The 17,821-nt window shown below is 40.8% G+C and overlaps 1 protein-coding gene across 1 annotated transcript in view; it reads right to left on the reverse strand.

The window, feature by feature from the left end:
• LOC102189642 overlaps positions 1-17,821 on the reverse strand; it is a 247,782-nt gene that overhangs the window by 135,986 nt on the left and 93,975 nt on the right. Inside the window, 1 exon segment of the mRNA XM_018038501.1 lies at positions 8,255-8,276. Coding sequence (XP_017893990.1) covers positions 8,255-8,276 — 22 coding nt within the window.

Genomic DNA, 17,821 nt, shown 5'->3' on the forward strand with positions numbered 1-17,821 from the left:
GCCCACTTGACTTCACATTCCAGGATGTCTGGCTCTAGATTAGTGATCACATCATCATGATTATCTGGGTCATGAAGATCTTTTTTGTACAGTTCTTCCGTGTATTCTTGCCACCTCTTCTTAATATCGTCTGCTTCTGTTAGGTCCATACCATTTCTGTCCTTTATCGAGCCCATCTTTGCATGAAATGTTCCCTTGGTATCTCTGATTTTCTTGAAGAGATCTCTAGTCTTTCCCATTCTGTTGTTTTCCTTATTTCTTTGCATTGATCTCTGAAGAAGGCTTTCTTATCTCTTCTTGCTATTCTCTGGAACTCTGCATTCAGATGCTTATAGCTTTCCTTTTCTCCTTTGATTTTCGCCTCTCTTCTTTTCACAGCTATTTGTAAGGCCTCCCCAGACAGCCATTTTGCTTTTTTGCATTTCTTTTCCATGGGGATGGTCTTGATCCCTGTCTCCTGTACAATGTCACGAACCTCATTCCATAGTTCATCAGGCATTCCATCTATCAGATCTAGTCCCTTAAATCTACTTCTCACTTCCACTGTATAATCCTAAGGGATTTGATTTAGGTCATACCTGAATGGTCTAGCAGTTTTCCCTACTTTCTTCAATTTGAGCCTGAATTTGGCAATAAGGAGTTCATGATCTGAGCCACAGTCAGCTCCTGGTCTTGTTTTTGTTGACTGTATAGAGCTTCTCCATCTTTGGCTGCAAAGAATATAATCAATCTGATTTCGGTGTTGACCATCTGGTGATGTCCACGTGTAGAGTCTTCTCTTGTGTTGTTGGAAGAGGGTGTTTGCTATGACCAGTGCATTTTCTTGGCAAAACTCTATTAGTCTTTGCCCTGCTTCATTCTGCATTCCAAGGCCAAATTTGCCTGTTACTCCAGGTGTTTCTTGACTTCCTACTTTAGCATTCCAGTCCCCTATAATGAAGAGGACATCTTTTTTGAGTTTTAGTTCTAAAAGGTCTTGTAGGTCTTCATAAAACCGTTCAACTTCAGCTTCTTCATCATTACTGGTTGGGGCATAGACTTGGATAACTGTGATATTGAATGGTTTGCCTTGGAGACAGAGATCATTCTGTTGTTTTTGAGACTGCATCCAAGTACTGCGTTTTGGACTCTTCTGTTGACCATGATGGCTACTCCGTTTCTTCTGAGGGATTCCTGCCCACAGTAGTAGATATAATGGTCATCTGAGTTAAATTCACCCATTCCAGTCCATTTTAGTTCGCTGATTCCTAGAATGTTGACGTTCACCCTTGCCATTGCTTGTTTGACCACTTAGGGGTGCTTATCTCAAAAAGAAAAAAAAAAAAAACTTTGACTCAACATCCCAATTGCTGACTTTTAGCTACTCATATGATGGAGAAAAAGAATAATAAAACCTTGAAAAAAAATGATGCTAATAGCTAACATTTTTGAGTTCATAGTACATACCAGGCTTTACATACCAGGTTTCAATGTTCCAAGTTGGTTACTAATTTTAAACTCTTCTTCTCAAAACTGTATTAAAACACTTCAGTGAGTATTAGATTATACCAGTTCAAATGTTACTTCCTTCTTGAGGGTATCACACTAAGAAAAGTTAACCAGCCACAGAAAGACAAGTATTATATGGTTCCACTTTACATTAGGGAATTAGAACAACCAAATTCAGAGAGATAGAAAGTAGAAATGGTGATTACCAGGGCCTGGAAATAGGGAGAAAGGAAAAGTTACTGTTTAATGGCTACAGAGTTTAGCTTTGACAAAAAGAAAATTCTGGAGATGGAAGAAGGTGACGGTGATACAGCATTGTGAACATAGTTAATGCCACTGAACAGTATGTTTAAATGGTCAAAATGGTGAATTGTGTATTATCTTTATTTTACCACTAATAAAACAATGTTTACTTCCATATTCCTCAAGCCCTAAATGAAATGCCGAAAAAACTTTTTAAATGCTGTATGACCACATAAACAAAACTGAAAATTCAGAGGATTTCCAATTGGGAGCAAATGGCATACCCTTGTTTCTCCCTTCTCCTCTCTAAGTATAAGTATAAACCCTGGAAATTAAACAGGAGGCAGCCAAAGGAAATTCTGAAAGATATAAAGACGAGGGAGAAGTGATAAGGGACCCCAGAGCTGGAGCAACAATATAGGATGGGGCATCTTATGCACCCTCCAACCTCACCCAACAGAGGAAAGTAATCCCAACCTAGCATCTCCAGCTCCCTCCTATCATCAAATAGTGGTCCAGAAAGGAAGTCCCACCAATAATATCAAGTGAGCCCTGCAGTGTGGAAAACAAGACAGACCAGAGCCTACTGGAATTAGCAACCACATGATGCTATCTCCTACTGAAATTAGCAACCATGTGATGCTGTCTCTTTCTCTGCCGCCTGAAACAGCCCTCCTCCCACCAAGAGACAACAAACAGGTGACTGAGTGGCATCAGCAGGTGGATTCCACCACAACTAACTCCTAGACCAGGAAGTTTCCCTACATCCTGAGGCTGGGGATTCCCTTCCCCACCCAAAGGCACTGGGTGGCTAGCCCTGGGGAAGCCCCTTCTGTCCGCCCAAGCATCCACTAGGGTCCAGGGGGTGCCCCAGATACACAAGCTGAATCATGCAGACCAACGCAGAACATTTTTCAACTGCTGAGAGAAAAAAATGATCAACTACAAATATCAATGGGCATGAGTTTGAGTAAACTCTGGGAGTTGGTGATGGACAGGGAGCCTTGGCAAGCTGCAGTCCATGGGGTCACAAACAGTCGGACATGACTGAGCGACTGAACTGAACTGAACTGAACAAATACTATATCCAGTGATTATCTTTCAGGATAGAAGACAAAATACATTCTCCAATGAAAGGAAACTGAAAGAATTTGTGGCTAGACCTTCCCTTAAATAATGGCTAAAGGAAGTTCTTCAAACCAAAAGGAAATCGTAAAAGAAGAAATCTTGGAGCATCTGGAAGGGAAAAAATGAGAGAAATTCAGACAGAGCCTCAAATGTGAGTATATACAATACACTCTTTATTCCCTCAGTGGTTTTAAAAATCATATATGATGATTGGAACAAAAACTATACCTCCACATGTACCCAAGACAATGATATTTAAAAGTGGGGAGGGTAAAGGGGCTGAAATGGAAGTGAACTCTATATGTTTGACTCAAAATGTAGAATATTGACACCCATGGATATTGCCATACCCAGAGCAACTGCTTTGAAAACTATACAAGAGATTTGTTCAAAAAGTATAATCAAATCAAGATGGAATCCTAAAAATGTTCAAGTAATGCACAAGAAGGTAAGAGGAACAGAAGATGAGAAACAAGAGAAAGTCAGAAAATAAACAGTAACATGACAAACTTAGTCCTAACACACCCATAATTACCTTCAATGCAAATGCTCTGACTATACCAATTAAAAGTCAGATGTTGCAGGGTGAATTTTAAAATATGGCTTAATTATATGCTATTGATCCCAAAAAGTACTTCAAATTGAATGACAGATTAAAAGTTTCAATGTTAAAATGTCAACATTCAAGATTAGACTGATCTTTCTAAGAAGCTGAGTTGCACTACCTAAAGGGATGATTTCTTTCCCATCTTATTCTAAAGGAAATATTGACCTGTTTGACCCAAATTTACATGTTTCTAATTTTTATTTCTTATTTCTCATTCCCAGATGACATTAGTGGTAAAGAACCCATCTACCAAGGCAGGAGACATAAGAGACGTGGGTTCAATCCTAGCTAGGGGAGACCCCCCTGGAGGAGGAAGTGGCAACCCACTCCAGTATTCTCACCTGGGGAAATCCCATGGACAGAGGAGTCAAATCTAAGGGATCCTTGCCCACTGTCATAGATATAATGGTCATTTGAGTTAAATTCACCCATTCTGGTCCATTTTAGCTCACTGATTCCTCAAATGTAGATGTTCACTCTTGCCATCTCCTGTTTGACCACTTCCAATTTGCCTTGGTTCATAGACCTAACATTCCAGGTTCCTACCCAATATTGGTCTTTACAGCATCAGACTTCACTTCCATCACCCGTCACATCCACAACTGGGTGCTGTTTATACTTTGGTTCTGTCTCTCTATTCTTTCTAGAGTTATTTATCCACTGATCTCCAGCAGCATATTGGGCATCTATCACCCTGGGGAGTTCATCTTTCAGTGTCCTATCTTTTTGCCTTTTCATACTGTTCATGGAGTTCTCAAGGCAAGACTGAAATGGTTTGCCATTCCTTCTCCAGTGGACCGCGTTTTCTCAGAACTTTCCATCATGACCTGTCCATCTTGGATGGCCCGACACAGCATGGCTCATAGTTTCACTGAGTTAGACAAGGCTGTGGTCCATGTGATCAGTTTGATTAGTTTTCTTTGATTGTGGTTTTCATCTGTCTGCCCTCTGATGGATAAGGATAAGAAGCTTATGGAAACTTCCTGATGGGAGAGACTGACTAAGGGGAAACTGGGTCTTGTTCTGATGGGCAGGTCCATGCTCAGTAAATCTTTAATCTAATTTTCTGTTGATGGAAGGGCTGTGTTCCCTCCCTGTTGTTTGACTTGAGCCCAAACTATGGTGGAGGTAATGAAGATAATGGAACATATTAAGAAGCAGAGATATTACTTTGCCAACAAAAGTCCATCTAGTCAAAGCTATGGTTTTTTCCAGTAGTCATGTGTGGATGTGAGAGTTGGACTATAAAGAAAGCTGCACACCGAAGAATTGATGCTTTTGAACTGTGGTGTTGGAGAAGTCTCGTGAGGGTCCCCTGGACTGCAAGGAGATCCATCCAGTCCATCCTAAAGGAGATCAGTCCTGGATGTTCATTGGAAGGACTGATGCTGAAGCTGAAACTCCAATACTTCGGCCACCTGATGCAAAGAACTGACTCATTGGGAAAGACCCTGATGCTGGGAAAGATTGAAGGTGCGAGGAGAAGGGGACGACAGAAGATGAGATGGTTGGATGGCGTCACTGACGCAATGGACATGAGTTTGAGTAGGCTCCAGGAATTGGTGATGGACAGGGAAGCCTGGTGAGTTGCAGTCTATAGGGTTGCAAAGAGTTGAACATGACTGAGCAACTGAACTGAACTGAATTGAACCAGTGGAAACCTGCTAAAGACTTACAGAAGTACCTACGGAGTGTCCTCCTAGGAGAAATGCCTTTTCATGTTCCACTTGCATGAACCATCTAAAATGGGAAACCTCGTGGAATCAGAGTGCAGCCCAGTGGATGCAGGGGTTGGGGAAGTGGGGAATGGGTACATGCCAATCAGTGAGCCTAAAGTCTCAATGATGCAAGATGAAAGAGTTCTAGGGAGCTGCGCTAACAATACTGTATTGTACACTTAAACATTTGTTAAGAGGGCAGATCGCATGCCATGCTATTACCACAATAAAAGAGCATTTAAAGAATGAAAGAGCCTGTAGTAAAAACCAATATCAATATCGTAAACTGAAAAGCTATGTCAGATGGGCTGCCACGTGCGTAAGGAGCAGACTCCCCCTAGTTAGTCATGGTTTCTTTCATCATAATTCACGTTAGTAGAAACAGGATTAAAGTACATTTTGTCCCTACAGTTCTTTATTTCCAACTTATCCAGATTGTATATTCAGCTCTGGAATGCCCAGATTGAACTGTGGGGCCAGAGACAGGCAAGTCTTGTCACAGGTCCATAGAAAGCCTTCCTTCCTAAACCACTGCCCCCAAGCGCTTTTTATTAATGTTCATAGTGGGGGCTTCACCAGTAGCACGGTGGTAAAGAATTCACCTGCCAATTCAGGAGACAGCATCTTCGATCCCTGGTTCGGGAAGATCCCACATGCCACAGAGCAACCAAGCCCGTGTGTTTCAACTGCTGAGCCGGTGAACCACAACTACGGAAGCCCGTGCTCCACAACAAGAGAAGCCACCACAATCAGGAGCCTGAGCATCCCAACTAGAGAGCAGCCCCTGCTTGCCTCAGCTAAGCGAAGTCCGCACAGCAGTGAAGACTCAGCACAGCCAATAAATAAATAAAATTATTATCTTTTTAATGTTCGAATTGTTCTGGCCTCCTAGGTCAGTTTCAGCGTCTCACATTCAGTCAAGAACCAAGACATTATTCACCATCCATATCCACTTCTGCAATATCATTTTGCAAGGACGTCTGCCTAATAATGAGACGCTGAGTATCTGCAGATTCAGTGAGAGATGGGCAGAGGAAAAATGGGAATTATTTTCATAGACAGTACATTCTGGGAGTGACGGCTTAAAATATATGGCACCCTTGCAGTTGTTCACATGTTTGCTGCAACAGATTAAGGATCACACACACACTCAAGATGTGTGTGTACAGGAAGGAGGGTTCATTACCCTTGCTCTAAAGATCACAGTCAGAAAAGTGTGTATCTTGAAAAAGATTCCAACTGTTTCAAAAAGAATAAGAAGTTATTTTTTAAAAAATGACTTGATTAGTAGCTCTAAAAATATGGATAATTTGAGGACTTTTGAAACAGTTTGTGCCCATTGACAAGAATAATAGACCACTTTGAATGATAACACAACCCCGCTGCTTTTTTATGTTCCCTACAGCACTGTTTAATAGCTCAGGTATAGAGGCAAAATTGACTGTGATGAATATATGAGACCAAATAAAATGCTGAGGGTGTAAAACGTCCTGAGAACACAAGTTGTAATCTGACGTTGTCGATCTAATCCACACACATTCTGTAATTAGAAACATATTGCAACAGAGCAGCAAACATACATTTGTACTTTTCCCTCAGACCTTTATTTTGATCATTCACATGTGACACGTTCATTTTTATTGCCATTTCTACCTTAAAAAAAAAAAAAAGATTTTAAAAAGGTAGTGCTAGCCTCCCCCCTCCCTCAGTGTTCTGAGCCTTTCTAAATTATCGTTCGGTTTTCTCTGCCGAAAGGGGATAACGCAGCAAAGATTCCAACCTGCTGGAAACGTTTTCAGCTCATCTCATCTCTCTGTCCCCCAGGTCCTTCTGACACACCCTCCTCCCCACTTGCTTCGCGTTAAACTGCTCCTCCACTTCCTTTACATCAGTGGGAACACTTCCCTTATGGGTGTCAGGCTCTCTCCGAGGGGTCAGGGGCTGCCCCGCAGAGGAAATGACAAGCTGTGAAATGGAAAAGAACAATTTCTTCCACATGTTCCTTTGCTCCTGGAGCAGCCGAGGTTGTCAGCTAGCATCACTTTGGAACCAAGCCGGGCTCTGCATCGTAGTCCTGTCAAAACTAATTTACAATTAAAGACCTGCATGACTGTTTAAAGCTTTCTCAATTCCAGCAGTTTTTTTGAAACGACTTTGAGATCGAAGTGGTTCAAACTAGAAACCATTGTTGCAAATAACCCGCAATGGTGAAGGAGTCTACAAAATCGAAGTTGAAAACAATTCTCTCTTTTTTTTTTTTTTAACTAAATTTGTTAAAAATGCAATCCTTACTCTACCTCCAATTAACATCTGTGTGGAATTTCCCCAGCTGAGCCCCAATTTGGGGAGTTTAATGCTGCAGCTATTGGAAGTCTTACTCAGTCTGTAAATAAAGTTACAAGGTGACAACTTCATTGATCTGTAAGAAGGAAAGGAGGACGGAAGAAAGCACCAAAAGCAGAAACGAAGGAGGGAAGAAGAAAAGAAGGAAGGAAGGATTTACCTTGAACACTGGATGCTTCCAAAAAAAAATGATTTAAATTATTTTAAAATATTTTGGAGCATTTCTATGATTATAAAGCTTTTATTTTGGCCACGTGGCACGCAGGATCTTAGTCCCCCAACTATGAATCAAACCTGTTCCTCCTTGCCCAAATCCATCCCAGTGTGTATCCAATAATTCCAAATATCCTTTGTACCATTCTGAGCCCTTAACTTTTCTCATGGCTTTTCTTTTACCCCACAAAAATGTGAAATTAACACATATCTCCCCAGGTCATATCAATACGAGATTTAAATGGGACTGTATTAAAAAAAAGAAGTTGAGGCACTCTTCAATAGCCTTCAAAAGCTTACTCATTTGTCTCCAGAAACCCATGAGCTACCTGAGCTCATGTTCTCCTCACCTAACTCGTCCCACAGTGCCTCTGTAAAACCTCGAACGACAGAACTGTAGTCTAAAAACACAATACAGGGACCTCCAGTACTGGCGGTCCAGTGGTTAAGACTTCGCCTCCAGCACAGGTGATGAGGATTCGAACCCTGGTGGATGAGCTAGGATCCCACATACCTCGTGGCCAGAAGACCAAACCCTAAAAGAGAAGCAATATTGTAGCAAATTCAATAAAGCCTTTTAAAATAGTCCACATCAAAAAAAGAAAAAGATCTTAAAAAGAGAAAGAACAGATTACATGTACACAGTATGCCTCATTTTTTCATGGAATAGTATGTACCATAATATACCGCATACTTCCTGGTCTCACAGAAATTCAACGAAAAGTTTCTTTTAGCAGGTTGGTGAGTATTTCCATGCAGTTCCCCTCTCCCTGAGAATCCCACCGTGCAAGACTGAGATGGGAAACAAATCTGATTGACAGATAGCATCTATTTCCCACCATCGCCCCCTCCCCTAACAGCCCAACCTTTGTTTCTTAGCCAAATGTGTCTATTTCACTTGTCCAAGAGTGAAGTCTCCCCTGGGTCCTGCAGGTAAGCAGGCTGCTGCCTGGTCCTCCCCCCATCAAGTCAATGTGGGGACATGCATCTCAGTGGTAGAGTGGTGGGGGGCTGCGGTGAGCCCCTGGAGGTTGAGGATTTGCCTCTTATTTGGGTTTATAATCCACACAGCATTTAGCAGCCTGTTTTGTTGCTGGTGGTTACACAATAAAACTCTCCTGAACTGAATTCTGCATCACAAAACACATATAGACCTTGCCAGAGACCATCGTTCATGCAATGTAGGCACGTACAAAACAAAATTGTCAAGCAGAACAAACGTTTCCCTAGTCTGCCCCCTGAAAACTAAAGCAGCCTAAACCCAAAAGTTGTATCATGGGTCTTTTTGGGGGGGGACTGGCCTTTTATTTTCCATAAATATTTTCCGGCCTCAGGCGTCCACCAATTTGCAAGACGGATCCCCACTTAAAACATCAACTGCGGGATTACAGTCGGAGTCACCTTCCTGTGGGTGTGTCTATGTGTGCATGAGTGCATACGTGCATGTGCATGCACACGTGAACTGGTAAGTGAACATTAAAGTCGCTCTTTCAGAATCTGGGACTGCAGCGGATCCAGCAGGTTACATATGAGCCTATCAATGTGGGACAGCTTGCAGAAGATCATAAACATATTTTTCAGATAGAAACTCTGCAGCCATGAACATACCACGTGCCCACCCCTCCCTAAGGTTCACTCCTTTCATTGCAAATAGCCAGAAAGCCATCAAGCTGGAGTTTAATAAACTTTTAATTTGAAATGAATTACCACATGTTGTGTTTGTTTACCCGTTATTAAATCTCCGAGCAACATATCAGTGGCAGAAACAGCATACTGTATCACAACCTTGATAGATTAGAAAACAAACCCATGGGGGATATTAGCTGCTAATACTACATCGAGGAAGCCTCCAAGAAAAATAAGTAAATATATGCACTTGTAGCAGAGGCAGGCATTCGAAGAAATTTTTGTTTTGTTTTTGTATTACTCTATTCAGAACGAAGGCAGAAGTTCCCTCTGTAGTCGTGGAATGTGAAACTTGTATTATTAGTCTTCAACTTAGAGCAGAGTAAGACTTATGTCCAGCGTCCGCGAATGTCCTCGACAGAGCAGCCACACAAAGCGTTTTGGAATGAGGCTAAATCTGCTCTTTGTATGTCTGTTTTTGCCTCTGTCCTTTTCTGCCACTCTCTGTCTTTCTTAGAATGCCGGTGATTTAGGTTCCCAACCTCTCCACATTCCCCTCATCCATGCTAAGCATATTGAACACAGCACACCCATTGTTATCCACCTATGATATCTGCACTAACATAAAAAAATCAAAATTTCAAGACATAAAATAAGAGGTAATAAAAATTTCCTTTAATATAGCCTGCTAAAAATTAACCTATTAAACTGAGAACAAAAATAATCTCCTAAATATATTAAATTATTAAAGATCATTTGAAAACACACTCTATGAGTATATAAATGTACTGATCACCTAATTGATTCCATGAAATAATTTAAAATTTGCTGACATGTTGAGTGCAGCACTTTCACAGCGTCATCTTTTAGGATTTGAAATAGCTTAAATGGAATTCCATCACCTCCACTAGTTTTGATAGCTCCACTATCATTATCCTAAAAGATGATGCTATGAAAGTGCCACACTCAATATGCCAGCAAATTTGGAAAACTCAGTAGTGGCCACAAGAGTGGAAAAGATCAGTTTTCATTCCTATTCCAAAGAAAGGCAATGCCAAAGAATGCTCAAACTACTGCACAATTGTACTCATCTCACACTCTAGCACAGTAATGCTCAAAATTCTTCAAGCCAGGCTTCAACAGAATGTGAACTATGAACTTCCAAATGTTCAAGCTGGATTAGAAAAGGCAGAAGAACCAGAGATCAAATTGCCAGCATCTGTTGGATCATCGAAAAAGCAAGAGAGTTCCAGAAAAACATCTACCTCTGCGTTATTGACTATGCCAAAGCCATTGACGGTGTGGACCACAACAAACTGTGGAAAATTCTTAAAGAGATGGGAATACCAGACCACCTGACCTGCCTCTTGAGAAACCTGTATGCAGGTCAGGAAGCAACAGTTAAAACTGGACATAGAACAGACTGGTTCCAAATTGGGAAAGGAGTACGTCAAGGCTGTATATTGTCACCCTGCTTATTTAACTAATATGCGGAATACATCATGCAAAATGCCAGGCTGGATGAAGCACAAGATGGAATCAAGATTGCCAGGAGAAATAGCAATAACCTCAGATATGCAGATGACACCACCCTTATGGCAGAAAGTGAAGAGGAACTAAACAGTCTCCTAATGAAAGTGAAAGAGGAGAGTGAAAAAGTTGGCTTAAAGCTCAACATTCAGAAAACTAAGATCATGGCATCTGGTCCCATCACTTCATGGCAAATAGATGGGAAAGAGTAGAAACAGTGACAGACTTTATTTTGGGAGGGCTCCAAAATCACTGCAGATGGTGACTGCAGCCATGAAGTTAAAAGATGCTTACTCCTTGGAAGAAACACTATGACCAACCTAGACAGGATATTAAAAAGCAGAGATATTACTTTTCCAACAAAGGTCCATCTAGTCAAAGCTATGGTTTTTCCAGTGGTCATGTAGGGATGTGAGAGCTGGACCATAAAGAAAGCTGAGCACCGAAGAGTTGATGCTTTTCAACTGTGGTGTTGGAGAAGACTCTTGAGAGTCCCTTGTACTGCAAAGAGATCCAACCAGTCCATCCTAAAGGAAATCAGTCCTGAATATTCATTGGAAGGACTGATGCTCCAATGCTTTGATCATCTGATCCAAAGAACTGACTCACTGGAAAAGACCCTGATGCTGGGAAAGACTGAGGGCAGGCAGGGAAGGGGTTGACAGAGGATGAGATGGTTGGATGGCATCACGGACTCAGTGGGCGAGTCAGAGTAAACTCCGGGAGTTGGTGATGGATCAGGGAGGCCTGGTGTGCTGCAGTCCATGGGGTCGCAAAGAGTCGGACATGACTGAGTGACTGAACTGAACTGAATAATTTTAAAAATAAAAAAATCATGGGAATAAGGAAGGAGAGAGTGAAACTAATGGAGAGAGGAGCATGAAAGTATATACACTACCATATGTAAAATATGGAACGGGAAATGGCCAATGGAAATTTGCTGTAAGAATCGGGGAACTCAAACCAAGGCTCTGTAATAACCTAGAGGGGTGAGAAAGGGTGGCAGATGGGGGCAGGTTCAACAGGGAAGGACGTATGTATGTGCTGTGCTGTGCTTTAATTGCTCAGTTGTGTCGACTCTTTACATCCCCATGGACTGTAGCCCACCAGGCTCCTGTGTCCATGGGATTCTCCAGGCAAGATGACTAGAGTGGGTTCCCATGCCCTCTACCAGGGGACCTTCCCCTGGTGGAGATCAAACTCAGGTCTCCCACATTGAGTTCGATTCTTTACCATGGACTGCCATGCCCTCTTCCTGAGGATCTTCCCAACCCAGGGATTGAATTGAGGCCTCCTGCGTTGAGTTCAATTCCTTACCATCTGAGCCTCCAGGGAAGCCCAACATATGTATACCTATGGCTAATTCATGTTGATGTATGGCAGAAACCAAAGCAATATTGTAAAGCAATCACCCTTCAATTAAAAAGAAATGAATTAAAAATAAAAAATCAAAGCCTTACACCTATTAAATTCCAACCTAGAATGCTTGCAGTCATTTCAAAGGTGTGCATGTAGAGGACAGCACACTCTACAAATTATTCTCAAAACCCAGATTGTGACATTGGTGTCCTCCTAACTCTCTCAGGCTGTAAGAATAGTCAATCTAAGTTCTCAGGTGTGAGAAATAAAACACATTAATCAAGGCACTTCATAGTGTTTGCATTTATTGCCTACCTTCAATATATATCTCATTTCTAATTTAGTTTCATGAATATCCATTTAAAGCTAGCTGACAGAATTCAATATATGATAATTCTATGTGTAAAATTTCAACATAGCATGTCCAGGTACACACGACTCTATAAAATGCTACTGAATTCTCTGGAGGTAGCCATGTCTCAGTAATCACTGGGTGGTGATAATGTTTCACTTGTAGAGAAACAGGACAGGTGCAAATATAACAGCCCAGGACTTGTGCTGTGATTGTCTGTTAGGGAAGGAAGTGGGGTTCTAGAAAATGAGTTGCAGTCAGTGGAGTTTTACTTGGCCCAACAAGGCAAAAATTCTCCAGGGGATTTGGAAAACTCTGGGCACAACTAAAGAAACTTTTACCACTGGCAGCTAAATATGAAGCTCTGTGTGGCCCAGCTGTTAGGCAGAACAAGACAAGGAAGATGGATGTCATCTAGGATGTTAAATAGTTCAGACTTTGGGTTTGATTACAGTAGGGTTCTCCTTCAGAGTGGACTGGTTGAATCTCCTTGCAGTCCAAGGGACTCTCAAGAGTCTTCTCCAACACCACAGTTTAAAAGCATCAGTTCTTTGGTGCTCAACTTTCTTCACAGTCCAACTCTCACATCCATACATGACTGCTGGAAAAACCATAGCCTTGACTAGATGGACCTTAGTTGGCAAAGTAATGTCTCTGCTTTTGAATATGCTATCCAGGTTGGTCATAAGTTTTCTTCCAAGGAGTAAGTGTCCTTTAATTTCATGGCTGCAATCACCATCTGCAGTGATTTTGGAGCCCCCCAGAATAAAGTCTGACACTGTTTCTACTGTTTCCCCATCTATTTCCCATGAAGTGATGGAACCAGATGCCATGATCTTCATTTTCTGAATGTTGAGCTTTAAGCCAACTTTTTCTCTCTCCACCTTCACTTCCATCAAGAGGCTCTTTAGTTCCTCTTCACTGTCTGCCATAAGGGTGGTGTCATCTGCATATCTGAGGCTACCGATATTTCTCCTGGCAATCTTGATTCCAGCTTGTGCTTCTTCCAGCCCAGCATTTCTCATGATGTATTCTGCATAAGAAGTTAAATCAGCAGGGTGACAATATACAGCCTTGACGTACCCCTTTCCCTATTTGGAACCAGTGTGTTGTAAGGAGATCAACCCTGGGATTACTTTGGAGGGAATGATGCTGAAGCTGAAACTCCAGTACTTTGGACACCTCATGCGAAGAGTTGACTCATTGGAAAAGACTCTGATACTGGGAGGGATTGGGGGCAGGAGGAGAAGGGGACAACAGAGGATGAGATGGCTGAATGGCATCACTGACTCAATGGACGTGAGTCTGAGTGAATTCCGGGAGTTGGTGATGGACAGAGAGGCCTGGTGTGCTGCGATTCATGGGGTCACAAAGAGTCGGACTCAACTGAGCAACTAAACTAAACTGAACTGATAGTAGGATTCTAGCATCCTTCTGAAACATGGCTGTTTTCCTGAGTTTCGCCCTCATCCCAACACTTCCATCATTCTACACATTCTCCCAGTTTGAAACCTACCACTCAGCAGATTCAGCTAGAGTCTAGGTGTTTATGTCTCTCCAATGGACATATTCCCCTTCCCAAACTTCCATCTCTCTCTCAAGTTTCACATGCATTTTTTCCAAAGATCCCCCAAACATTTATACTTGGATATAATGTAGAAAGCTTAAACTCAATAGGTCCAAAATCAAGTTCACAGCTTTTCTTCTAGTCCTGTCCTTCCCCCTTTATTTCTTGTCATTTGCTGGTTGATATCCATATCTGTCCATGATAGAAAATAAAGAAAGAATCATCCTTAATTCTTCTTCACCATCCGTATCCAACTAACAAGGATATTCTTATTCTTAGTCCTGCTGCTAAGTCACTTCAGTCGTGTCCGACTCTATGTGACCCCATAGACGGCAGCCCACCAGGCTCCCCCGTCCCTGGGATTCTCCAGGCAAGAACACTGGAGTGGGTTGCCATTTCCTTCTCCAATGCATGAAAGTGAAAAGTGAAAGTGAAGTCGCTCAGTCGTGTCCGACCCTTAGCGACCCCATGGACTGCAGCCCACCAGGCTCCTCCATCCATGGGACTTTCCAGGCAAGAGTACTGGAGTCATGATCACTCTATTACATTTCTTTAATACTTTGAGAATATATACTCTCTTCTCCAACTTTACTATCTCTGCCCTAATTCAGATTCTCATCTGTTACCTGGACTGCTCCAAACTTTTCCTAACTGATCTGTTTCTAGCCATGCCTTTCTCAAATGAATCCTCCTGAAACTTAGCAGAAGGATCTGCCTAAAACAGAAGTGAAATACATCAATCACCTTCCTAGAATCCATCAATGGCTATCCACCTAATACCTATTTTTCATCAGCCACAACAGGTATGAGAATATGGTGGAGAAAACAGTGGGGGAATATTATTAGTATCCTAGAGTTTTATACATGTAAAAATGATCTACCAAAAGTGAGAAAAAACAGATTTTTTTCAGACATGCAAAGACTAAGAGAGTTTACCATTCACAGATTCAAACTTTAAATTAATTACTGAAGATTTATTTCAACCAGAAGAAAAATGGAACCAGACTAAAGACGTGCTGATGTTAAAAATATTATAAAACTGAATTGTGATCAAATGTGTCAGTAAATTAATTTTCTATTAACAGTTAAAAAAAGAAAAACTTGATTTTCTGTTTAATAAGTGAAACTAAAGCAAAGCCAACAATAAGATATAAACACAGAGAAGTGTTTGATGAGTAGTTAAGTGCACAAAAAATGTATAAGAGAAATGGGCGGATTCAGTCATAATTGGTGATTTCACACAATTGATAAAAACTGAAGATAAACGTGTTAAGCATTCAAATCAAGGAAGTCTCATGAAGAGACCTACTGTGCGAGAACTCATGGCTAGCTTCTTTCTATAAACTGAAACTTGTGTACATTGAATATTTCAAAAGTATTATTTGCTCGCATAGTGCTTGATTAAACCAGTCTTTGAAAGCAAAGGATTATAGAATAAATTAAATTATTTGAGAATTTTTTTCTGAAAGCAATTCTCTTCCATTGAGCATGCAAGAAAGATGGAAATTTAGGACTAAGAACCTAAAAAGTTACACTTGGCTTTGTTGCTTTTTGCTATGGTCTCTTTTGTTTCTTTCACATTTATTAAGCTGGTTCTTTGAGAGGATAAATAAAATTGACAAACCATTAGCCAGACTCATCAAGAAACAAAGGGAGAAAAATCAAATCAATAAAATTAAAAATGAAAATGGAGCGATCACAACAAACAACATAAAAATACAAAGGATCATAAGAGATTACTATCAGGAGATCAACCCTGGGATTTCTTTGGGAGGAATGATGCTAAAGCTGAAACTCCAGTACTTTGGCCACCTCATGTGAAGAGTTGACTCATTGGAAAAGACTCTGATAATGGGAGGGATTGGGGGCAGGAGAAGAAGGGGATGACCGACGATGAGATGGCTGGATGGCATCACAGACTCGATGAACGCAAGTCTGAGTGAACTCCGGGAGTTGGTGATGGACAGGAAGGCTTGGCGTGCTATGATTCATGGGGTCGCAAGAGTCGGACATGACTGAGCAACTGAACTGAACAGGCCAACATCACTAATGAACATAGATGCAAAAATCCTTGACAAAATTCTAGCAATCAGAATCCAACAACATATTAAAAAAATCATACATCATGACCAAGTGGGCTTTATCCCAGGGATGCAAGGATTCAATATCCGCAAATCAATCAATGTAATACACCACATTAACAAATTGAAAAATAAAAATCATATGATTATCTCAATAGATGCAGAGAAAACCTTTGACAAAATTCAATATCCATTTCTGATAAAAACCCTCCAGAAAGCAGGAATGCAAGGAACATACCTCAACATAATAAAAGCTATATATGACAAACCCACAGCAAACATTATCCTCAATGGTGAAAAATTGAAAGCATTTCCCCTAAAGTCAGGAACAAGACAAGGGTGCCCACTCTCACCACTACTATTTAACATAGTTTTGGAAGTTTTGGCCACAGCAATCATAGCAGAAAAAGAAATAAAAGGAATCCCAATTGGAAAAGAAGAAGTAAAACTCTTGCTGTTTGCAGATGACATGATCCTCTACATAGAAAACCCTAAAGACCCCACCAAAAAATTACTAGAGCTAATCAATGAATATATAAAGTTGCAGGATATAAAATCAACACACAGAAATCCCTTGCATTCCTATACACTAATAATGAGAAAATAGAAAGAGAAATTAAGGAAACAATTCCATTCACCATTGCAACAAGAAGAATAAAATACTTAGGAATATATCTACCTAAAGAAGCAAAAGACCTATATATAGAAAACTATAAAATACTTGTGAAAGAAATCAAAGAGGACACGAATAGATGGAGAAATATGCCATGTTCATGGATGGGAAGAATCAATATAGTGAAAATGAATATAGTACCCAAAGCAATCTATAGATTCAATGCAATCCCTATCAAGCTACCAACGGTATTTTTCACAGAGCTAGAACAAATAATTTCACAATTTGTATGGAAATACAAAAAACCTCAAATAGCCAAAGCAATCTTGAGAAAGAAGAATGGAACTGGAGGAATCAACCTGCCGGACTTCAGGCTCTACTACAAAGCCACAGTCATCAAGATGGTATGGTACTGGCACAAAGACAGAAATATAGATCAATGGAACAAAATAGAAAGCCCAGAGATAAATCCACTCACCTATGGACACCTTATCTCACCTTATCTTTGACAAAGGAGGCAAAAATATACAATGGAGAAAAGACAATCTCTTTAACAAGTGGTGCTGGGAAAGCTGGTCAACCACTTGTAAAAGAATGAAACTAGAATACTTTCTAACACCATACACAAAAATAAACTCAAAATGGATTAAAGATCTAAACGTAAGACAAGAAACTATAAAACCCCTGGAGGAGAACATAGGCAAAACACTCTCCGACATAAATCACAGCAGGATCCTCTATGGCCCACCTCCCAGAATATTGGAAGCAAAATCAAAAATAAACAAATGGGACCTAATTAAAATTAAAATCTTCTGCACAACAAAGGTAACTATAAGAAAATTGAAAAGACAGCCTTTAGAATGGGAGAAATTGATAGCAAATGAAGCAACTGACAAAAAATTAATCTCAAAAATATACAAGCAACTCCTGTAGCTCAGTTCCAGAAAAACAAA

The sequence above is a fragment of the Capra hircus genome, chromosome 23 (assembly GCF_001704415.2).
Source record: "Capra hircus breed San Clemente chromosome 23, ASM170441v1, whole genome shotgun sequence".
Lineage (NCBI taxonomy): Eukaryota > Metazoa > Chordata > Mammalia > Artiodactyla > Bovidae > Capra > Capra hircus.